General features: G+C 52.0%; 1 protein-coding gene across 3 annotated transcripts in view; it reads right to left on the bottom strand.

Annotated features, from left to right (window-relative positions):
* PRDM2 (PR/SET domain 2) overlaps window positions 1-25,200 on the bottom strand; it is a 119,288-nt gene that overhangs the window by 4,972 nt on the left and 89,116 nt on the right. For 2 of the 3 annotated variants that reach the window (XM_058552949.1, XM_058552945.1), the window contains one exon: window positions 276-418. The exons of the other annotated variant lie outside the window; for it this stretch is intronic. In XM_058552949.1, the coding sequence (XP_058408932.1) occupies window positions 279-418 (140 nt within the window). In that variant the 3' untranslated portion in view covers window positions 276-278. The remainder of the gene's footprint in view (window positions 1-275; window positions 419-25,200) is intronic. 3 annotated transcript variants of the gene reach the window in all.

Raw genomic sequence — 25,200 nt, 5'->3', positions numbered from 1 at the left:
CTATTGTCGTCCCCATTTTATAGATGTGGAAACTGAGGCTCAGAGAGGTTGAGTAACTTGCTGAGGCCCACAGCCAGTAAGGTGCAGAGCTGGGATTTGAACCCGGTGCAGGAGGCCCGGTGCCCCACCTGGCACACAGCGGGTGCTCCACAAGCGATCACGCCCACCCCCTTCTCTTCTTCCCAGCCCACCCCAAGCCCCAAGCCCCAAGCCCAGCACCCCTCGGCCCCCAGAGCCGCCCGACCGGTGCCAGCGCTGCTCCAGCCTCCTCCTACCTGTCAGGGAGCAGGCGACGGTCTACTCTTTGAAGAGGGGCCCCTGGAACTGGGCTGCAGCCGCGGCCTTGACATTCCTACACTGCCTGGTGATGTAGGGCGCGGCGGGCGGCGGGCATCGGGACGCCAGGCGGAGGCTGTAGCTGTGCGGGGAGAGGAACAACACACCCGTCACCAGGGGCCCGGCCTGGTGCCCACAGCGCCCGGGAGGCGCTGGTGCCGCCCCGCCCCTCCAGGCACCCTGAGGACAATGGGATGCGAGCTTTATCAACTTTATCAAGCCGAGCTCCGTCCACCACCTCCCCTCCCCTCGGAGGCCGCGGGCGAGCGGGAGCGCCCCCCCAGCCGGTCTGAGACACTGCGCAGAGCAGGGCCGTCCTGGGGACCCCAGGAGGCGACCTGGGGACGAACGCTTGCCCTTGCCGTGCAGACAGCAACTTGACCGTTCCCCCACCCGCCTCCCCAGGCACCGTTCTCCCCTCCAAAGCATCTGAGGAGGTTTCTGGTACCAAGTGACTCCATCCCCTTCGGTGGGGAGAGGACGGAGGGCCGGGTCCCCTCCAGGCGTCGGTGCCACACTCGCCTCTATCCTGGCCTCACTGTGCCCACCCCTTTCATGTCCAGGATCTCAGAGGGGACGTGACTCCGGATCCTGTGACACCACTTGGCCCTGTTTGCTACTACAGCCCATTAAATTGGATTTTTTTTCTGGAAAGCGCTTAAAATTTTTTTTAAAGATAGGTAACCCAGGCATTATTCCTCCTCTTCCTTCGCTCAGCTTATTTCTACTCATCTTTCAGGTCTCGGCTGGGATACCGCCTCCTCCAGGAAGCCATCCTTCTTTAACTCCTGGATGAGGCGTCCCTCCTGCGGCCCCCGCTGCCCCTCGTACTTCCCCATCACAGCACTTGTTGCACTGAGTCACAATAGCAGGACAACGTGTCTGCCTCCCTCCTGAGCTGTGAGAGCCCAAGGTCGGGGCCTTTGTCTTGTTCATTGCTGCATCCCCAGCTCAGCACAACAGAAGTAAATATTTGTTGAATAAGAACAACACACATGGCACTTACGACGTACCTGGAACTGTGCTGAGTATTTTACGTGTATCAGTATCTTACTCCACAATCTACCAAGGTGGATACCGTATTAGCCCTAATTAAAGGATGGGGAAACGGAGGCACAGAGAGGTGAAGTAACTTGTCCCAGGTCCCAGGTCAGCCTCTCCAGATAGAAGGACGGAAGTGAGCAGGCCCTCCGGTCAGGAGAGGTGGGACGTGAGACGGGGGGACAGCGGGAAGGATGAACACTTCCACCAACTTCCCAGCCTCCCGGAGCCAGCTCTGTGTGAGGGAGCGGGAGGTGGGAGCAGGGCCAGCGTCCGAGCTGCACCATCAGGGCTGAGATTAGTGGTTCTCAAACAGGACACGCATTTGGCAACGTCTGGAGACATTTTTGGTTGTGACATCTGAGGGGAAGGATGTTGCTCGTGGCATCTAGCGGGCGGGGCCAGGGATGCTGCTAAACCTCTTACAACACACAGGACAGTCCCCACAGCAGAGAATGCTCCAGCCCAAAACGTTCACAGTGCCGAAGCTGACGAGGTTCTCTCTATACACACTCATTAAAATACAAGCAATAAGTGGACGCCTGAACAGACAGATGTACAAACAGACTGTGAGGGCCTGGCTCTCCGTCAAGGTTCAGGGTTCCGTTGGAATTTCTCCTCGAGTGTGCAGTCAAGGCCTGTGGTCTGCTCCTTCTACTACCTGAGCAAGATTCAAGGCAGAAAACCGAGCCCCGGTGCTCAGGGGCAAGGCTGTGCCCTAAATGGTCCACCAAGGCCCGCAGGGATCACGAGGTCCCCGAGGAGGCCTGTGGGGGCACCACGGGCTGGCTGGCACTGCAGTGTGAGCACGGCCCCTCGGCCAGCTGTCCCAACTGTGGGTGGGGACAGTCAGCTGCGAGGCTGCCTGGAAACATGGACGACTTGCACACCCTTGTCTTGTGGAGTAAGGGACAGTCCTGGCACACCATGGGTCCCGTCACACTGTCCCCCCTCCGGGGGGTGGGGGACATCTCCAGCGGGGAATAGCCGGACCAGCAGCAGCTTTGGAGACGTCCAGGCCCTGCGTCATCATTTTCCAGCTTCTTCCTCTGTCTGTTACCACCATCACACATGTATTAAACATTCAAAAACCAAATCAATCAAACAAAGATCACACCCCGGACCTCGCAGCCCTCCCCAGCTACTGGGTTTCTCTGCTCCTTTCCCATCTGATCCACTCAGCTCCTGAGGCCGCGGCAGCCACAGCCATTTCCACTAGGGGGCGTGCTTTCTCCCCGGCCCTAGGCATCCACGTGGGGAAAGCGCTTCCGGTCAGGGGCATAGCAGCAAGGACAGGTCCCTCCTGCCACCTCCGCACACTGCCTGGCCCAATGGAGGACCACGCCAGCTGACAGGCACACGGCCTTGTGATCCCCAGGCACTTTCTCAGTGGTTATCTCTGGACTCTCCCCGCAGCTCAGGAGGTAGGAAGAACAAGTGCCTTTATACCCATTTCACAGATGAGGAAACTGAGGCTCAGACACGTGGAGACTTTCTTGGAGGAGCAGAGCCCAGGCCTTTCAGATCCACGGGCACGATTCTGAGGGGACATCAGGTCACCACCTGGTTGCTTCCCGTTAGGACTAGGGCAGTGACGTCCAGCAGGACAGTCTCCTTCCTGATCATGAAACTCTTTCTCTGATCAGAGGCGGCCTGGAGCTGAGGAGTTAAGTGCTGAGGACAGTGTCCCTGGAACCAGATAGTTTCCCAGTCCCCAGCGCAGTGGTGGTTAACGCACAAAGACCTCATGATTCCTTGTTCCCACTCACTAGCTGTGTGACCTCGGCAAGTCATGGACCTCTCTGAGCTCTGCTTTCACCATCTGCAAAATGGGAACAGTAATTTCATAGGGTTATTGTGACGATTAAATTGAGAGAAAGCTCTTAGGGCAGTTCTTACTGGCTCCCCAATATCTACGAACACGGTGTTTGGATTAGGCAGGTAAGGGAGCGGGGTGGCCCTGCCAAGTGAAAGGATCCTAGACAGTGTGACACACCCCGAGATGTCATCACCCCAGAAGAGGCAGCATGGCCGTTAGAGACCTGGGTGCGAGTTCCCATCCTCATACTCGCGGCCTGTGTGACCCAGGCCCTCCCTGCCGCCCGGCCTCGGAACCTCCATTTCCTCATCTGTAAAATGGACAATCCCTGCCAGCCTGCGACGCAGAACAGGGCTGGGAAGAGCCCCGGATGGGCTGTGAGAGCACTCTGTCTTCTGAGAACTCAGCACCCGTGGGATCTTCTAGGGCTGTGACGACAAGGAGCGTCGGAGCAGGAGCCCCGCCAGCGCCCCCCGGGGTTCCATCAGCCTCCGTCCCCCTCTACCACCCCCGCCTGGTCTCCTACAAGGCTCGCCCCTCACTGGCCCCCTCACTCCCATGCTGGCTCTCCTCCCCTCGGTTCCACGGAGGAGTGACCTTCCCTTCCCAAGGCAAATCGGATCGTGACACGCCCCGGCTGCACCTGTCAGTTCCAGACTCACACACGGCACCAAGTTCTTTCCACAGACAGTCCAGCCCCGCTGACCTCCCAGCCCCACTGTCCTCCCCAGCCTGTCGCACTTCCCTGGCCCTGCTACCCCCGCCACGCTGGGCTGCTTCCAGCACGGCCACGCAGAGCCCCTTCCCTGGGCCACTCAGTAGCTCCACCTGGGGCGGCCCGGGCTGCAGGCCAGGCCCGGGACAGCAGAACCGCTGGAGGTGCCATCCGCATTTTCAGCTCCCCAGTGATTCCAGTGTGGGGCCCAAGTTGGGACCCACCGCTCTGGAGATGCTTCCCAGGCCACCGTCACGAGGCAGAACGGCCCTGGGCCACGTCCTCTGCCGGCACACGCCCCTACCCGAGCAGCTTCACGTTATCTATGTGATTGTGTGATGGATGCGGGTCTCCCCGGGGGACGGTGGTCTGTGACTGCAGAACCCGGTTGGGTTTGCTCATCATTGTAGCCTTAACTCCTAATTCTGAGTGAGTGAATAGTAGACCCTCAAAATCTAATGAAGAAATGAGTGATTCTAGGCCCCGCGATACTCCCACTGCACAGGCTTTCTCGGACAGCAGGAAAGCTGCGCCCGTTTAGTGCAGGGGCCAGAGGGCGGACTTAACACGCCTCCTCGAACATCCCTCCTAACAGCCCAGTAACGGATAACACCCATAACCCTAAGTCCGAGGCATCAGGAAAGGGGTGACCAAGCTCAGCGTCCACCGCTTTTAAAGAGCAGGGAGCACGGCACTCCTTTTATAAGATTTTCAGACAACATGGTTTAACTTTTATACAACAGTGGTGGGCCGGGAGGGGCCTGCTCAGGGCTCCACACAGCCCTTGCTCAGAGCTGTCCGTCCACCTGCAGAATGCTCTCTTGGGCTTTCTGCAAATTTCACTTAAATGGAACAAAAACTCACGGACTTTTAAAGCACAGTGGGATCTCACACACTATCCCGTCCCACCCCCAATCTGTACAGGCTGGGAAGAATCGTTCGAGAGGATGTATCTAACACACCTGGCTTGTGCTGGGTTCATAGCAAGGGCTCATAAATGGTGGCCCTTGTAGCTTCGTCTCCTTTGGGTGATAATTTCCCGATTGTCAGAATCCCTCAATAGTCTGAAGGCACCAAAAGGGCAGAGCTGTTCTATTCCTGGCACGGGAGGACGCACCCATCCTTTCATTCAGCCACTTATGTTTCCCGTGGTCCAGCCCTGCAGCAGGCACTTGGCACCTGCCGTTCCCTGCCTGGAAGGCTCCCCCCAGGGCATCTCGGGGCTCGCCCCTCCCTCCTTCAAGTTCTTGCCAAGAGCCTCCTTCTCAACGAGCCTCCCCAAACCACTCTCTCTGAGATGCAAATGCCCTCCTCTAAAATCCCGGCCTCCAGTCCACTTACTTTCTTTACTTTATCTTTACTTTCTTTACTTTACTTTACCACCAACACACTCTGTGTCTCCTGGGTTGTTTATGGATTCTCCCAGAGGCTTTTGTCACCGACACACCCCCAGCTCCTAGACCAGTGCCTGGCACACCGTAGAGAGCCATTCACTCTCTGCTGGATGAACGGTGTGTCTACTGCCTGCCAGGGTCTTTGCGGAGGAAGTTTTGGTGAATAGGGCATACAGACTTCTTCACCTCGAGCAGTCTGAGTGTGGCCTAGTGTAGCCCAGAGTGGAAAAATGCTCAGTGCCAGAGGGAGCTTGAGGCCAGCGACAGGCCAAGGCTCGGGCATCCTGTCTGCCGGGCCACCACGTTCCCGTTCAGCTCCCGCTGCTTCTGGTAAAAGAGATCTCCAGATACACTGAGCTACACATGAGAAATGAAACTGAAGAGACAGGGGGGAAGGCCAGGGTCAGGGAGAAGATGAGGACACTGGGAAGGATTCCAAGAGGGGGCGGCTCCAGCTCAAGTCTGAGCCAAGAGAGAGACACAGGACCCAGTAGGGATCTAACAGGGTTGGTCTGTTGCCTGGGGCATGTCCTCGAGCTAAGGAGCCCCAGGGGAAGGAGGCGCCCCCACCTCCGGTGGTCTTCCTGGAGCTCCGAGCTCACTGGGGTTGGGAAGTTGGGGAGAAGGTGACGTCACAAGCTGCAGCCACATCTGAGCCTCTCGTCTCCGGGGCCTTCCTGGGGACAGGGGACGTGGGGGCCAGGGAGAAGGACTGAAGCAACAACAACAAAAACTAAATAAAAATGGGCAAAGGCTCCCGGATCATTGACCAGATAACTTAATAACATGAAGAGGCAATTCACAGGCAAATCCAAAGCCAATGAAGATAAAAGATGCTGGGCCTCTCTGCTGTTGTCCAAAAGAGCGTTAACACAAGAAACCACAGTCCCTGGTCAGACTGGGGACAGGCGCCACATATGTGGTGTCACAGGCAATGGGACGTGAGGGGGTGAGGACCGCCAATTCCCCGCCACTGGGGAGGCCGTGCCCGCCGCCCCTCCTCCTGAGCTCTCCAGCTAGTCCCCGTCAGAGCTGTTTATCTCGCCCCCAGATGAGCAGTCACTACCACTCAGCACGGTGTGCGCACTGACTGACGAGACAGCGGGAACAAGCGGGTCCCAGGCCACATCCTCGTAGAGAGAAAGTGAACGGATGAGCAAGAAGCATGTCAGACGGTAGCGATGGCTGTGGAGAGAAGCGAGGCAGAGGAAAGAGCTCGGGAGCGCGGTGGGGGCGGGCAGGCAGCAAGGAGGAAGAGGAAGACCTCACAGAAATGCAACGGCTCCACTGGGATACCGGGGCTTTGTGTGTTCCAGGCGGTGTGAACAGCATGTGCAAAGGCCCTGAGGTGAAAGTTGCCTGGAATATCCGAGAAGTAAGAGGGGGCAGAGGGGAGGGTCTCGTAAGCCTCTGAGCGAGGTGGGAGCCAGGTTGTCCTTCTGGGCAGCGGAGTGACATGCCCTGATATGGCCACTGTGTTGGGCACAGGCTGCAGGATGACAAGAATGGGATCGGCGAGACCAGTCAGGAGGTGGCTGCCATCATCCAGGCGAGAGATGATGGCAGCCTGGACCCCGGGGCCCGCTGAGGAGAGGGAGGAGTGAGGAGGGGCTGGATCTCGGATACATTTTGGAAGTGGAGCTGACAGGATTTGCTGATGAACTGGACGTTGGGGCTGGGGCAGGGGCCTGAGAAAGAGCCTGAAGTCTAGATGGACTCCAGGGTGGGATGGTTTCCGTTTAACGGCGATGGGAAGACGGTGGGAGGAGGCTTTGTGGGAAATCAGTTTTGGAAGGATTAAGTGTGAAATGTTTGTTAGACACTTAAGGGAGAAGTCAGGTGGGCAGTGGAAATATGACTCCAATGAATTTGGGATTGGTCAGTGTCTAGGTGGACTCGATGGGCTCACCCAGGAAGAGGGAGGATTCACAGCGTCCACGCTGCCCATGAGTCAAGGAAGACCAGACTGAGAAACAACTGACCACCACATTTAGCCTCCTAGAGGCTGCTGGTAACCTTGGGAACAGCAGCTTCTAGGACGAGGCAGAGACCAAGGCCTGAAAGAAGCGAGCTCAAGAGAGGCAGGAGAACTCCATCAGGGAGAGTCCTGGTCCAGGGGAGCAGGGAGGGGGAGGGTTTGGGAGAGCGAGCTGCCGGCTCCAGGATGCGCTCTCCAGGGCTCTCCAGTCCCCACGGGGCCAAGGCGCTCTTGCACGCTGCCCGCCACGCTGCCCAGGCGCTCTGCGTCGAGAGCCCAGCTGCTGCCGTCCCCCTTCACCTCTTCCCCCCGCCTGTGTCAGGAGGGATCTCCTGGAACGCAGTCCCCGAGCTGGTCAGACCACACAGCCCCGCAGGAGTCTTACACAACTCGCCTTAACTTCTCGGAGCGTCTGACGTCCTGCACTTTTGCCGGGGGCCAGGGACAGGCCAGGGCGGGGAGCCCGTGCCCAGGTAAGACAACCTGAGATGATGCTGCAATTCCCTGGAAGCTGGGGGAAGGCCCGCAGGTGGGAGCTCTGGGAGCCACTCCCTGCTTCCTGGCACCAGCCAGTGAACGCTTCCAGGAACGCTCAGCATCCCAGGCAGGCTCCACCCTCCCACAGCGGGAGCCTCTTCCGCTCCAGGGGGTCCTTCTCACACCTTGAGGCCCCCAGGTTGGGAGTCAGGGGTGGGAAGAGTGACACAGCACTGGGATGCAGGAGCCCGGAGTTTCAGCCCTTGGTCCTCCACCACTGACTTGCTGTGTGGCCTCTGCAAAATGCCTCCATCTCTCTGAGCCAGAGTAGTCTTGCCTGTACAATGAGGATGTCAAGCAAGGAAAAAAATGTGAAGCGCCTCCTACGCACCAGGAGCTACTTCGAGTGCTTAATGGGAGCTCCTCAAACCCTCCCAGCAGCCCTCTGGGTGGAGACCATGATGATCCACATCTTACAGAGGAGGAGACGGAGGCTCAGAGAGGCGAGGAAGCCCAACGTCCATTTTCCCTCAGCCAGTAGGGGTGTAGCCAAGATCTGAATCCAGGACCATGTGACACCAAAGCCTGGTCCCCCTCCCTGACACATCTTTGCGGTGATGGGGGTGAAGAGCTCTTTCCAATATTCCAGAAAGCCGGAAGGGCTTGACCCTTAGCCCACAGAGCCGACGCACAAGCTGCCCACGAGGTTGGGAGTTGGCTTTGGGCCGGACAGGTGGGCTCAGAGGGGCCTGGCGTGGGGGCCTCCGACTCCATGCTCACGGGAGTCACCTGGGGAGATGCAAACAGTCCTGACGCTGCTCCTCAGCCCCACAGATGCTGATTTATCCGGGTCGCATCCCGGGCCTTAAAATTTTAAAAGCCAACTTTGAGAACCACTGGTCTAGACCCCTCTACTCAAAGTGTGGTCTGCGGACCAGCAGCATGGGTGTCCCTGGGGGCGCGTTAGAAATGCAGACGCTGGGCCCCTACTCGGCCTCCCTCCAACTCAGAATCTGCATTTTAAGATGATCCCTGGAGAGGCATCTGCACACTGACGCTGGCGGAGCGTGGGGCTGGGGGCCGCCTTCAGCAGAGTCAAGCGCAGGCAGCGTGCAGGTGGCTGGGAGAGGCCTGGTCCTGAAGCCTGGGAGGACCGAGTGAAGTTTTGTGGAGAAAGTCTTCCCAATGTGAGGGCTGAGGGGAGGAAAGTGAAAGTGGTCCTTGGTGGGCAGGGGCAGAGGCTTGAAGCCACCAGCCGGGACAGTCGTTGAGGTTCCTTCAAGTGGAGATGCTGGGGGCTGGCGGGGGCCGACGGCGGGTGGGGGGGGGGGTGCGCCCGAGGCTAACACATGCGGGGTTGGCATTGCGGGCCCTGCGGGCAGTGCTCAGGCAGTTTTTTCATTTAATCTTCCCTTTAACCATGTGAGATGTGAGACGGGTTACTGCGCCCTTTTTATGGATGAGGGCACAGGAGCACAGAGAGGTTAAGGAATGCATGTAAGGTCACAGAGAAAGGCGTGAATAGGAGGGAAAGAGGAAGGAAAGGGGAGGAAGGTGGGAGCCAGGACTCACACGGACCTGACTCCAGAGCTGGTCTGCCTCTTAGCAGGCAGATTCTCCGTCCCTCCCATCAGCTCCGAGGGAGGCCAGGGGCCCAGGGCTGGCTCCTGATTTGGTGTCCACACATCCCCAAGACCAATCACATCCCTGCCGCGTGGGGCTTTCTGCCAGGTTCTGAGGTCTTCAGAGGCCATTAGTTCCCCAAACCTGTTTGGCTTGAACTCCAAACACCCGGCACGTGACAGCTCATAACACGACCCAGGCAACAGGAAGGCCGGCCAGCCTTCGATGACCTCAGCCAAAGGAAGCTGCCAGCGGGGAGATCTCCGCCGGGGCCACCTCCTGCCCTGCAGGACAGGAGAGGGGCAGTGGAGCCCGGAGGCTGTGCACGCAGCCCCTCACTCTGACGAGGAAACTGAGCCTGAGCGAGGCGGTCACTCGCTCAAGGTCCCACAGCAAGTTGCTCTTGGGAAAGAGGGAGGGGACATGACTGTATTTGGAGACACATGATGGGGAGAAGAGCAGAGTGAAGCCCCCAGGGACTTGGGCAAAGGGACCCTGGGAGGCAGGTGCCCCTTCGGCGAGGGCATCTGGGGCTCTGTCGTTGCCTCCACCTACCCGCCTCCCCCACGGGACTCGAGCCCCAGCGAGGACAGTCCGAGTCCACTCACGTCTCACCCACTACCCGCCTGCCTCCGGGCCTGGCACACGTCCAGAGAACGTCACACCTGCAGGAAACACAGTCGCTGCCCGTGACAGGCCCAGCGCGGGTGCGGGGAGCCCCGGCAGGCTGGAGGAACAGCTCCGTCAACACCCCAGCTCGGCTCCCCGCTGAGCTCCCACCTCACTGCACTCCTGCAACCACCCAGTTCTGGCCCAAATGCCGTCCCTTCTCTTCCCCTCGAGCTGAGCTGGAATAGTCTGCTTTCTTCAAAAGGCAACTTCTAAGAACAGGAGGGAGGACAGAAAGAAAACACGAGCAAATACGAGCGTGACACGACTGATGAAGAACGCACACAAAGCAGGTTCCAACTTGGGACAGAAAGGGACTCACGGCCTCCCATGAGGCCCAGATGGTAAAATTCTAGAAGGACGCTAAGACTTAATTATTATGACCACTCCATCTTCTAAAGCTGACTTCGGCCAAAGAAGTTAAAAAGATGACTAAGCCAACTCCAGGACAAACCCTTGCACGGTCTGGAGTCACTGGGACTGCGAGTCTCATAAGCTCTATGTGGCATCTGCCCTGGTCACAGGATTTCTAGAACTGGACGTCTGGCGCCCGTCCAAGGATGTGAACCAGAAGAAGCAGCTGCCTTGGTGGAGAAGGCTTGTGGGGGCTCGGGGGCGTCTCAGCCAGCTCGTCTCAGGAGGCCTGGGTGTGCCTGGCTGGTGGGGTGCCCCAGACGCGGGCTGGCACCGCCATGGGAAAGGCACACTCGCTATGCGCCAGAACGGGGTGTTATTCAATGGGGTCATGACACTGCACAAAGGGTGAGGGGCCGGGGGCTTCGAGCCTGGGGGCCTCACCCCAAGGGTGCAGGGGATTGGACAACAGTCTGCTCACAAACCTTCTCCCCACCCCTGCCCCGTCACCTCCAGAGCCCTCACCCTGAATCCCAGCTGATCCCAAACAGGCTGTGGGGTGGCTAGACCCCACAGTGGGTCAGTTCAACCTATTTCACAGACGGGGAGACAGAGGAGGCCTGCAGATACCAAATGACTTGGACCAGGCCGTCTGATTCCCCTCTGGGCCGCTCGGGCCTCCCCAGGATCCTGCACTCCATTTGGTTAGGAACCGCTTGTTTGCTACATGGAGGCCTTTCCCACAGGCTCCCTCCAGGCAGAGGACGGACACCTGGCGCAGCCAGACACTGGGGAGCCCGTGGACTCACGCCGAGGCAGGGGCAGACGTGGAATGAAAACCCTCCCAATGTTTCTTCCACGTCACCAGCACTTCCCAGACAAAGGTTTGATGGAAGTAGTTGCCCAGACACGGCCTGCGTCCTCCTCATTCTCCTCTGCACTAGAGCAGCTAACATTTCCATGCTTACCATGTGCCAAGCCTGTGCCCGATGTCTGACTCGGAACAATGACTTTCATCTTCACAAGAACTGTATGAGATGGGTACTACTACATCTCACACGTGAAGAACTATGGCACAGAGAATTTCCGCAGCTTGCCCAAGAACGCACAGCTGGCAAGAGGCAGCGCTGGGATTGAAGCCTGAGCCATTGACCTCCAGGGAATGGGCTCGCGAAGCCAAACAGACGAGTCTCTGCAGGATTTCTGAGCCTTGAATGTGCTGACAGGCAGTGTAAATTCCCAAGAGGAGGATCCAGGCTGTCATTTACCCCCAAACTTATTTCCCCCATTGATCTGATGACTATTTATTGACTGCCTGCTCTGCCAGGTGGTGAGGGCCACAGTGGGGAGCCAGGCAGATGTGCTGGCTGACGGCACAAGGAAAATCCTGTCAGGGATGGCTTCTGTCAATGGTCTGTGCCGAGCCTCAGGGGGAGCCCTTTAAGCACCATAAAAAAATTTTTTTAATTTAACCTCATTGGACAGAAATTTTCTAAAATCAGCCTTATGAAGCAGTGTGGCCTAAACTTTTAGTGTTCTCTTTGGGACTCCGATTTCCAACTCTGCACATGTACATGTACCATCGTGGAGAGATGTCCTCAGGGCTGTGAAGGTGTGCAAACCTTCTTGTCCACACACTAAACAAAACCAGGCATTCCAATGATTATTACCAATATGGATCAATCAAGCACCCATCACATCCCTGCTCCTGTGCTGGCTCTGGGGACACAGCAGTAAACCAAGCAGACCCGGTCTATGCCCTCATGGGGCCTGTGTTCTAGAAGGGGAAACTCATTATTTGCATAATATAGAAGTAAATACATAATTAGAACCTGTGATTTGCACTAAGGAGGAAAAAGAGAGGCTGTCAGAGCTCAGAACAAGGGACCTGATCACAGAAGCACCATGCGTGTGTGTGTGCATGCATGCTTACTTTCTGTTCACACCCTGAGACTTGGGTTCCATGGAACATATGGGATACGTTTCAGGACTTGCTTCACTGGACCATGCTGCCCTTTGCTTTACTTTATCAGAGGTGGGAGAGGGAAGGAAAAGAGAGCACAGAATGCATAACTTACTTTTCCCCCAGGAAGAAAGAGAAAGGATTTCTAGAAGAGGTCATTTCTGTCCCTGAAGGCCACTCCTTGGGGACAGAAGGAGACATTGTTACTACTCACCCTCACCCCCAAATCTTTCCTGCCCTCTTTTTGTGCCTGAGACTCAAAGCAAGTTTTGAGGACAGGCCCTGGGTTTTCGATGGGGTCATGCTTGGCCTGCTGCAGAGATGGGTGTTCAGATGGAAACGGCCCACCACTTGGAGAATGGTGGGAAAGTGGAGGATGACTGTGCCTGATACGTCTCCCCAGACAAGTCAGGGGCCATTTCCACCTGCTGTGTGGGCCCAATCAATGTCCCACGATGGTGGAGAGAGAAGCTACTCAGAAATGCAGACTCCAGGAGAGGCACCTCCAGCACATGAAGGCCCCCGTCTGAACCCACCGCCACCACCCTCAGATGTCACATCATCCCATTCCACACCCTCCGCCCAGAACACTTCCAGTATCTTCCAAGTCTCTCCAACCTCTCAGCATTGGAGTGCCCCCACACCTAATTTCTTCTCTTTGTCTACTCACTCTCTTGGGGGTTCCAATCTCATGGTTTTAAATATCAAGTGTACTCTGAGGACACATCTATATTTCCAGCTGGATCCTTTCCTCTGAATTTCACACCTGTATATTCAACTACCTCTTCCGTATCTCCCCTGAAATGTCTAATGGCATCTCAAACTTGACATGCCCCAAACTGAATTCCAACACACACACTGCCACCTCCCCTCCGTGCCCCCCACAAACTGGCTCCAACTACAGTCTTCACCTCATTACTTAATGACACCTCCATCCATCCATCTGGATGCCTAGGCAAAAAAACCTGTGGTCATCGGTGACTTCTCTCTCTCATCCCATCCTCACAAATCTTGTGGCTCTACCTTCAAAATACATCTGGAATTCCACTGCTACTCACCACCTCCGCTGCTTTACTCTGCCCAACTACCATCATTTCTCACCTGGGTTACTGCGTTCCCTTCCTAGTCTGTATTTCTACTCTTGGCTCCTTCCAGTCTATTTTCAACAGATCAGCCATATGATCCTTTCAAAAGGCAAGTCATCCCATATTACTCCTTCCCTCAAAACCCTCCAGTGACTTCTACTCCCTCAGAGTAGAAGCAAAGTCTTTACAAAGGCTGCAATAGCCAATACAAACCACCCCTGGTTACCCTCGACCTCATATCCTATTCCAATAGTCAATACAATCCACCCTGGTTACCCCCGACCTTATCTCCTATTCCAATAGCCAATACAAACTACCCCTGGTTACCCCTGACCTCATCTCCTATTCCAACAGCCAATACAATCCACCCAAGGTTACCCCCACCCTCATCTACTATTCCCATAGCCAATATGAATGGGCCCCTGGTTACCCCCCACCTCTTATCCTATTTCAATAGCCAATACAATCCACCCCTGATTATCCCCAACCTCATCTCCTCTTCCAATAGCCAATACAATACACCCCTGGTTACCCCCAACCTCATCTCCTATTCCTCTCCCCTTCCACCCTACTGGCCTCTCACCGTTCCTTGAGCGTGCCAGGGATACTTCCACCTCAGGACCTTTGCACTTGCTATTCCCTCTGCCAAGCTCTTTCCTCCCCTACGTCACTTGCTTCCTCACCTCTAAGTCTTTGCTTAAATTTCCCTTTTCGGTCAGCCTTTCTCTGACCCCATATTTAAAATGGTAGCCCCCATTTTCACTTCAGAGCTCTCTATTCCTTCTTCCCCATTTTACTTCTCCGCACAGCACTCATCACCTGACATCCTACATAGTTACTTGCTTGTTCATTGTCTTTCCCCCGCCACAGGACGTAAGTTCCATGAGGGCCAGGAATTTTGTCCATTAGGTTCACTGCTCCATCCTCCTAAAGCAGCGCCTGGCACATGAATGAATGAATGAAGGGCCGAGATCTGCACTGTCTTTCTTGACTAAATCACACCCATATGCAACATCTGTGATCTCCAGTTATTGCTTAAAGTGGGGCAAGAACTTAAGACACTTATAAAAGCAATCTGAGTGCAGAATCTTTCCAGGCCTTTGTGCAAATTTTTAATTGTTTCTCACCCACCCCTAACTGGATGGCATTTTTTCAGCAGATTACTATGAGTCTTTCTAAGCATTCAATTTGTTTTTCATAAACAATTCTATGATCATCTTTCATCTGTCTGGATCCTATTTATGTCACACAAGTACAATGATAAACATGAGTGGCATAAACAGGTTTGGGAACAAATACAACTGACCTTTGGCATTAACTTGACTGCTGGGAATCGAAGCGCACGGGCTCTCCCGGTGGGTGTCGTCAGGATGCCTTCCAGAGAGGATGAGGAGCACCCATGAATATGGTGGGTTGGTTAAATGCAAATCAACTGAGCTTCAACTGTACTTCATTGTATCCGCAGTTGGTATCCTAACAAAAGTTCAGAAAGATTTCTGGTACCCCCTACCCTCCCGGGCCCTGTACTTGGCAAAATGCTCTCACGTCAATTATCGCCTGGGGACAAGTGAACCCACTGGACTTGATGATGGAATGATGTGCAAATGGGAGACCTCTCTGTTTCCTTCATCAAGTGCGTGTGAGCTACCCTTTGACTTCGTCAGCTGGATCCCATTACACAGCAGCTCTGATGCATGAGCGTGATGGAGAAATCACCAAGGTGAGTGATGCTCGTGCTGCGGATCCAGTTTGGGGAAGAGCCTTGTTCCACTCAGCCCAGTGAAGTGCATATGACATCATGAAATCAATCAGCGTTTAAGCTCTAAGAGGAAGGGATTTGTCATTTTGAGCAAAAATAAGAAAACACACAAGGAAAATTGTCTACTGCCATATATTTTGAAGGCTCTACGGGAGAGGGACCCCTTAGGAGATGTTACATATCAAGAGGCAGAATTAAAGCTGGTGACAGAGGGAGGGTGACCTATTTTCAGAACCAAAAATTGGGGGAAAGGATTTAAAAATGTGAAGAGATATTTGGATAATTCTACCCCGTCAAGTTCAGGATGCTTGATTATAGTCACAGACAGCCTGTGTGTGTACCAGTGTAGACTGGGGAGGGGAGAACACAATTTCACCAATATCTTTGAATTAATGAGCCGTGCTATACTGACTGCTAGCGCACAATTTCCTTCTGGCATCTCTGGTTTATTGATCAGCTTTCATTTCGCAGCCTTAACTTTGAGGACTGTGCCCCGAGGTAGTAACCCTTTAATGCTGATTTTAACTATCACCAAATAACTAATCCTTTTCTTTCAACCTGATTTTAATTGATCATTTAGTTACCCAGTGACACTTTCTATTCAGTTGCCAACAATTAAGTGCCCTTGAATTCACATTTTAAGCCAAAAAGTCATGAGTTAGGGTCAGAGAACAGGTCAGCGGAGTGGTAGCTTTGGCTCTATTATTCCTGGAGATTTCCTCCTTTCTTTTTTTTTTCCTTTTATCCCACCAATGCTGAGCAAGTACCTACTATGGCTGGGCACAGCAGTAGGTGCTGGGTTGCGTGGTGATCGCACACCGGCAGGACACTGTGTGACACCAAGCTTGTCCTAGTTACTGGTCAAAGGTTGTATAACCCCCTCGAAAAGACACACAGAGCAATGATGGACAAGGCAGGGAATCCTTGGAGATGAGAAGTATCCCCAACCCTTGGGCTGCCCTGGCTCCTCTGTCACAGGGTGGTTATTAGGATTAAGGAGATATATAAGTGAAAGTGTTCTGAGAATTTAAAACTGCCATAAATATATCAAAGAGATTGTTAATAAGCAAAGGAAGAAAATAAAATGAAAACCGGATGCAAACTAAATGATAAGATGGCGTGATACCACGTCACTTTTTTTTTTTCTTTTTAGGACCCAAAGAATTATTCTGAAATCTGAGTAAGACTCATTTGAGAAGCTGATAAAAATGATTTCAAAGACCCCCATCAGAGGTTACGCTTTAGGAGGGCTGGATTTTTAATAAGCCTCCTGGGTGGTCTTTGAGGCAGGTGGTCCACCAAGTGAACATCCTGGGGAGATAATCCCAACTAGGGCCCCTTCGCACAGCTGGGAACACTGGTGGGAAACTCACTTTCTCCAGCTGAAATGAACAAGACAACACCTACTGGACCAGCGAAACCCTCTCCCCTCATCTAAGCACTGTCCAGCACAACTCAGGACATCACCTTAATAGAACCTGCTGTTAGCTGGCACTAATGGGATGTACCTGTAATTTTTTTTTTTTTTTGGTGAGGAAGATTGGCCCTGAGCTAACACCCATTGCCAATCTTCCTCTTTTTGCTTGAGGAAGATTGTCATTGAGCTATCATCCGTGCCAATCTTTCTCTATTTTGTATGTGGGACGCTGCCAGCATAGCTTGATGAGCAATGTGTAGGTCCACGCCCAGGACCTGAACCCACGAACCCCTGGCTGCTGAAGTGGAGCACGCGAACTTAACCACTGCACTACCAGGCCGGCCCCTGTGTCTGTAGTTTTTATAAATGGTTTCAAGGATATAAACATATGATTAAGTATAGTGATGAAATAATTCAACAGAGCGCATGCGTCAACGACAGTATCTGACACCAGTTTATTGAGGGGCATCAAGATGGTCGGCTCCTACACGAAGGCAAAGTCAACATGGACTTGTTTTCACCAAACTCACTCGTAACATTCAACCAAAGGAGCCTACACCTGGGCCGGCCCCGTGGCTTAGCGGTTAAGTGCGTGCTCCGCTCCTGGCGGCCCGGGTTCGGATCCCGGGCGCGCACCGACACACCGCTTCTCCGGCCATGCTGAGGCCACGTCCCACATACAGCAACTAGAAGGATGTGCAGCTATGACATACAACTATCTACTGGGGCTTTGGGGGGGGAAAAGAGGAGGATTGGCAGTAGATGTTAGCTCAGAGCCGGTCTTCCTCAGCAAAAAGAGGAGGATTAGCATGGATGTTAGCTCAGGGCTGATCTTCCTCACAAAATAAATAAATAAATAAATAAAAAGTAAAAAAAAAAAAGGAGCCTACACCTGAACGAAGAAGAGTATAAAACACCTATAAACCTGTGCACTGATTAGAGGAATTCTGGAAACTTCTGGAGTACTACCCTGAATTAGAGAGGAAATCACATCAACGGGCAGGTGCAGGAGCCAGGCCACAGGGAATGAGACGGAAGGAACCCCAGGGACGTCCTTAAAGTCAACCACTCGCCAGCACTCGGCACCAGGAAAACATCCATTCTAAACATAAAGGACACAGGCACCAGGCAAAGAGAAGAAAACTATTCTGTTTCAGATTTAAGGTACTTCAACCCGGCAACACATCCTCGCCAGGGAAGAGGTTGTGTGCGCTTTCAACCAAACTTTCGTTTCCTTCTCTCCACAAGTCATTAATTTAACTCACGTGTGTTCTACGAGCTTAAAAGAAAAGGGCAGTCTCTACATGATTTTTACACTTGACACTCTCCCATCCAGAGGTCATTTGACCAGCAACATCGTTTACGAGCAAAGAACCAAGAGCCATGACATATTTTTAACGAGTAAGCAAACCGTGCCCAAAACTCCACTCGCTGCTCCTAGTGCCCTTTGCTTACCAGGGAGGTCCCTGGATGTTCTCTCAGGGCCTGCCTCTTTATTTACACGTACTATTAATAGGACCGCTACCTAGCTTCCTAGCCCATGGATGATTAACAGACGCCTCGCTGAAGGATGCCAGGGAGTGCAGATATATCCATAAACGATAGATGAAAAGGGAGACGGTGAGGAGTACATCCTTCTCAAAACACGTTAAGTCACTTCTCAAGCTTCTGGATCCCGTATGCCTGTACGATCTCTGAGGGCATCGCTTCTCCACAACGAAGTATTAACTGACGGTACCTCGAGCCTTCAAGGAAAGGTGAAATTGCGCCCAGGGTACCACTATAAAAGCAGGGAAGTAGCAGACACAGTAGAGCACAGACAGCGAACACCCGCACTGCAGAGCCATCCCCCTTCCTGCGTCCAAGGCAGACACTGGGCACTCAGCCTGGCCCTCAGCCTGGCCCTCGTTCCCTGGGCGTGACCCTGCCCCCGGATCCAGCGGGATGCAGCACCCCGGGCAGCTGCTCCCTGTGCACAGATGGACACCGACCTGCCAACCGTGGTTTGGAAACACTTCTATAAAAACAGAAAAAAGAAAAAAAGAAGCTGACACTAGAGAGTGAGGTTTAATTCCCTGGACGAGTCAGCATCTGGACCTGCTCCCTCCCTAACACAGCCGGGCGGATGAGGCACCAGCGCAGGTCGGGCTGAAACCGCTCAGTCTCGTCTCCCATGAACACACAAAATGTACCAGGGCCACGAAGGGCATGACCAGCGTCCACCTCCCGCACGCTCCAACTCCTTCCCATCAGCTAGTGCTTCTTGTTGACACTCGCTCAGCTACGTACTAACAAGCCACGTCTCTCTGCTTCTTAAAGACGCCACCATGAACAACCAGGCACGACCAGGGGCTTCACTCCCAGATCAGTGGGCAAAGAGGCCGAACAGACTTATGATGAGAGGTGGGGCCACACCGCCTGGACGCGTTTCCTGGTTCAACTCTCCCTAGCTGTGACCTCAGGCAAATTGCTTAACCTCTGTGCCTCAGTTTCCCCATCTGTAAAAAGGGAGAACATAAAAAGTATTTACTTCATAGGGTTGTTTTAATGATTAACTGGGGTAATATGTGTACACTGTTTTAAGGGCTTTACACATATTACCCCAAGTACCAGCCATCATTCATTTTCCCCCCCCCAAAGCCCCAGTAGATAGTTGTATGTCACAGTTGCACATCCTTCTAGTTGCTGTATGTGGGACGTGGTCTCAGCATGGCCAGAGAAGCGGTGCGTCGGTGCGCGCCCAGGATCTGAACCCGGGCCACCAGCAGCGGAGCGCGCACACTTAACCGCTAAGCCACAGGGCCGGCCCCCGGCCATCATTCTTACGTTACTATTATTTCAATGATTTGGGGTTCCTTGATTAAGTTTTCATGATTTCATAGAGCTAATGAAATGTTTTCTTCTGAACCTAGCTTTTAAAAGAATTTACACTTTGACTTTGAAATTCAAAACCAAGAGAAATAAAAAGTTACATGGGGGAAAGTGCTTTGAAAAGCAAAACCAAGAGAAATAAAGTTATATGGAGGGGTAATAGAATAAGAATCATCTTTTTTCTCACCTTGATTTGAAAAATGATTTTCTGTTTTACAGCCCATTCTTTTTAGTTCTGATGGGAAGGAGCGCCTGACGCGGAAACAGAGCAGCTTTGGTCCGTATATGCACAGCTTAGCCCTGGCTGAGATACAGCTAAGACCCCTGGGGTCACTGGTGGCAGAACTAGGAGTCACCTGAGAGCCCTCTTTCTGTGCAGAGGCAAGAGATGATGCGAGAATGTTCCGGCTACTGCAACCTGTGCTGTCATGAAATCTCCTATGCGGCAAGTCAGTTCTGAGCAACAGCCACAACTTTTAATCCAATTCAAATTGAGAGTCAAGAGTACATCTTTCAATAATAATCATAGCGGCTAAAGTTAAAAAACACTTACTAAGGCAGGCAGCATTCTGTGGTCCTCACAGGCTTATCTGTTGTCTTCAAAACCATCCTTTGTGGTCAGATTGATCATTAATGCCATTTTACGAAAAGGAAAACTGGGGCTCAGAGAGGTTAAGTAATTTGCCCAAGGTAAGTGCTAGTCAGTGATAAAGCCAGGATTCAAATTATTTTATTTGTTCAACAAATATTTATTGAGCAGCTACTACAAGCTGGGCACTGCTGTAGATGCTGGAAATGCAGCAGTGAACAAAACCAAGTTCCTGCCACGGGAGAACTTTCATTCTAGGAGGGAAGACAGTAAACCAAGGTAACAAATGGATAACAGAACGTATGAAAGAGTTAAGTGCCTCCAAGAACAGCAGAGCAGAGTAAGGAGATGGAGAGGGACAAGGGCAGTATTTCAGATCCATTGGTCAGGGAAGGCTTCTGGGAGGAGGTGACAGCTGATTAGCTGCTCTAGGTCCAAAGCCAACGCATGGCCTTACCTGCTTTCCACTGCCTGTAATGAAAGCACAGCAAAAGCTCAAAACCAGGCCAGTGCTGGCCTGCACTGCACTCGCTCTTTTGTGGAAGGCAAGAGGCCCTCAGGAAATTCTGAACTTTTAATTCCATTCTTGTGTAATCATGGCGGGCCCTCCTGAACCGAGGCTCCACATGGACTCGCACTGCTCCCACGAGGGGCTCCCGGGCTTCCAGGAAGCCAGGCATGAAGAGCTCCCCGGGCACCCCTGCACCCTCGGTGCACCCCGCTCATTGCTCTGCCCAGATGGAGAGGGAAGGAGAGCATCCTGGAAGCCTTTAGTGGTGTTTCTAACATTCTGACTAAACTTCTATCCTCACCAAAGGCACTAACCACCCATTCTGTGAAACTAATACAAATTGAAGTTTGTCGGTTTCCATGAAGGAATCTTTTCTTTCACAGCCTTTAAGAGCATGAGCAGTTTCTTCAGCAGCCTCTTCCAAAAGTTCCTCAGCGATCACCGTCATCCCAGTTCTGCCCCTTCCCACAGGATGGTTACTAAACCCCATCAGTTTCCTCAGTGGGGCCGCCCCAGGCCTACTATCGTGATGACTCAAGGCCCTGACACCATGTAAAGGTTAGTGGTCACCACCCCAACAGCCCTCAGCGACGGAATCCTTACAAGCAAACACGCTACTTCCGTTAATACGGCCACTTGCAGACCAGGAGGCCGAGGCTCAGCCAGCGGCGTGCCCTGCCTCGGTTACAGATGGTGCCCAGGGAATTAAAACACAGATCTCTAGGAGTTCGAGGCCAATGTTTATTCCCACTATACTGCACAACTTCTCTGCAACAAAACCCCCTTTGGGCAGTGACATCAGCATCAGTCACCTGGGGACACAAGAGCTACGTGACACCCAAGGGCACAGCGTGTTGGGTGGCTGCACGCTGCAGGTAAGAGAGCGGCTCTGCAATCAGAGGGCCGCGTTTGGGTTCCCCGCTTACAGCTATGGGACACAAGTGATGTCACCTCTCTGACCTGGTTATCTGTAAACAAGGAGAAAGCCGTCTCCCTCAGGTGGCAGAGAGCTTCCGAGGAGTGAAGCCCAGTGAAGCGCTCAGGACAGAGCCCGGCACGTAGGGACGGCCAGGAGCGTTTTCAGCCCCCTCACGGTGGCTGGCTACATCCGAGGGTCCTCTGAACGTTCCAGGACACAGCCAGAGGCCATCAGATCTACAGCCTGACACCGTCATGATCCAGATTGACCATTAAAGATGTTTTCTGAATGGCTGACTGACTGAATCACTACAGGAGAATGTGCCTGAACTCACAAGTCCAATAATAGCTTGGAAATAGAAGCCATCTGAAAATGTTCCTAAACTCGAGCTGGGTTGGCAAGGATTGGATGTGATTATAAAAAGCAAGTGAGAAGAGAATGTTACTGCAAGGAAAATTGAATTCATATGACTTTTAAATAACTTCATTCCAATAGAGAATATTAAAATATTATATTTTTGGCAATTATTAAATACTAAAACAAATGCAATTATTTTAAATTGAAATTCTATTAAGCTAAAAAAGTAAAGTTGCCACAACTGTATCCTAAGGCCTAACTCCCCCTTTTGTTATTAACTTACCTGGGCAACAAATTCCAGGTCTTTTCCAAATGATACCTATTTAAAATTTACATTCAGATTTAATGCTATGACTCAGTAGTTATCTAAGACCAAATTATGCAGTAGGCTCCTGTCTAAACACTGATATGGAAATATTCTTAGCTTACATATGCTCTGATTCAGGACATAAACCCACAATTTAAAATCCATCTGTAGTTTTCTGTCATTACTGAAATGACACCCCAGTTCTCTCTCCTCTCACTGAGTAACTCAGGTAGCACCCATCACGGCAGGTTCAAAAACGTGGGTTCTCTGTGTGGCTTCCCTCTGTGGGTTATCAACTGGACATCGGAAGGCCCATTTAGGCACTAACTTCTTCCATAAAATGTTCTTGTTCTCTGGAACATCCGCTTGAACTTTGGGTCACTTTCCATAAGAGATAGTTGAAACGGAATCCAGCTGGTACAAGTGAGGCAGAAAAGAGAAGCATGTACAAATCCTACTACCCTAATAGTTCAAGTTTTCTCTCATAAAAGTATTTCCGAGCCCCTTTTAACAGCCCACAATAGAATGTAATTTTTGAAACTGCAAGTAATTTAATGCAGAGGCACAATGGTTTTTCCAATTCTTATTCTTAATCCAGAAGGTAAATAAAACCTACACACCCTCCAGGCTCTAATCCTATACTTTAAAAACAACTTACTATTGGCAGAAACTTAACCCTTTGCTTTGCACATAGCGCACTATTTGCTGAGGTGAGAAGGCAAGCCCAACCAAGCTTCTTTTTTGGGCTAATGCCCAACAGGTCCAGGTTCTCAAGTGACATCTGAGGATACTCGCCACCACCCCCAGGCCCCTTCTTCAGAACCCCTCTCAAAATCAAAGGGCATTATGATAATGAGCTTGATTTCCATTAAACAGATTTTTGTTGACTAATCAACAATCGATCTATGAAGCCAACTGGACCTGAGCGGTCTACGATGGGGGTGGAGGCATATCCCACAGTCAAGAGAGGAACTAGTCAAGACTGTTCCAGGAGCAGCTCTGACTAATCAACGGTCTTGCTGCACCAGGTTTGCCCATGAAGTGACGATTCTACGTGTTCACTAATGCCAGAAAAGCCCTTAACAGAGAAGGTATCATGGCCTGTACGCCACATTTAGAGGAAATGAAGCCTTAAAAAATATATATATATAGAAATGATCAACAGGATGGTGTAGCTTGGAGGTAGTTCAAATTCTAGCTTGCCACTTGAGAGTCGTTGACCTTTGAACAAAATCACTTCCCCAGGGTCTGTTTCCCATCTGTAAATGATACCAACCTCACAGTGTTATTGTCAAGAGTCAAGTGTGAAAAATGCTTAGCACAATACCTCGTGCACACAAGGCACCTGACAGCTAGGTCCAATTCTCCCTAGAGCTTATCAGATCGTTTCCAGCACCACTTGGAGAGGAAGCAGCACAAGGGCAGGAGTGGGAGAAAGAAGCGAAGTAGACCATTGTGGCTAGAGGCGAAGAGTGGACGAGGAGTGGTGGCCTGGGCGGTCCCCAAACAGGAGACTAGGACACTGAGCCTGAACACATCAACCAATAATCGCAGTTCCACATTTTTCCCTACATCACACCCACTCAAATCTCAAGTTTTGTTCCATTCAACCTTTTTTTTTTGACACTGGATGTTTTATTTTTTTCTATAAAGAATTTTTACTGGTAAGATGGATGTCATCATTCCCACCAATGTGGCCCTCGTTTCTATTATATATTTTTTTTATCTCATAGCACTGTGTATTTAAGGCCCTGCATCTTGTAGGCAAACTCCCAGGAAGGGTCAAGGCCCCAGGAGGGAGGGGCCCACCAGGAGCTCTGGCCTTGGAATAAACACGGTGAGAAACTACACAGCAGGCTGCTGTTCCTCCTCCCCTCCAGGTCTAGCATCAAGTACATACACCTTTCTACAGCCCAGGGCTCAAGACTAGATTCAGAATAGCCCTTTACCTTCTGCCCCCCCAGCCTTCGGAAAAATGGAACAATGTAAGTACCTACTTTGCAAGGTGAGTGTAGGGATTAAATGTGACACTGAGAGGCTCAAATGAGAATACACAAGTATTTGGCAATTAAGAGCTACACACATTCGTTATCATTTTTTCCACATACATTCAGAAATTCTTCAGTGTGCACTGAAATTACCTGAGGGCTTTAAACTAGACTACCCAGGGCCCACGCCCAATAGTCTAATTCATAAGGATGGTTGGTTGTAGGGCCTTGGAGCTGGTAGCTTGACCACCTCTCTGAGTCACGTCTGAGAACCACTGTCCTCAAGGGCAAGGCTGCGGCTCTCGTCTGTTCACAGCCAGGGCCTGGCGCCTGGCCACCAAGCCATCGCTGAGAGGTCACCTCCAGCTCTCCCACCCTTCTCACACCTCTCAGAATGGCTTGGTCACTCTCGAGGCTCTTAAATACACCCTCAACAGTGCTTCACCAGGACATTTGCTGAGACATCAAACCCGGAGGTGGCAGGAGCAGGGTTGGTGCCACCGGGGAGAGAAGAGGCCGTGGGCTGCTGGGCCTCCAAAAGCCAGACAGAAAAGGCAAACCATCTTAGCTCTCAGCCTGGTCTCGGGAGTACTTTAAATGTGGCCTTTAAACCTGAGTCAATCTGTTCTCACCCACCTGTCCTCTCATCCACTCTTCAATGTAAATTGTTCTTTATAAATTTTCTTATGGATATAGGTCAATCTTTGCAAAGCGAGGTTTGATATCAAATCAAAATCCACATAAATATAAAATGCATTAAATGAGCTATAACTTTAGAGTCACTTTAACGTAAGTATTAAGTTTGCAGTCATCTAGATATCTGCCCTCAAATATTAAGCTAGAAGCATCTTTTTGACCACCTAGTCTTTGGAGAGTTGTGACAAAGTGAAGAGGTTTTGAATATGAAGTATAAAAGAGGAAAAAGCTACCACACAAATATAAGTTCCACAAAGGTCGGGATTTCTGTCCACTGATGTAACCTAGCACCTGGAACACAGCCTGGTACACAATAGGTGCTCAATAAATTA

This window comes from Diceros bicornis, chromosome 13 (assembly GCF_020826845.1).
Source record: "Diceros bicornis minor isolate mBicDic1 chromosome 13, mDicBic1.mat.cur, whole genome shotgun sequence".
Lineage (NCBI taxonomy): Eukaryota > Metazoa > Chordata > Mammalia > Perissodactyla > Rhinocerotidae > Diceros > Diceros bicornis.
Note: the sequence above shows the minus strand (reverse complement) of the source record. Positions and strands in the feature narration are given on the sequence as shown.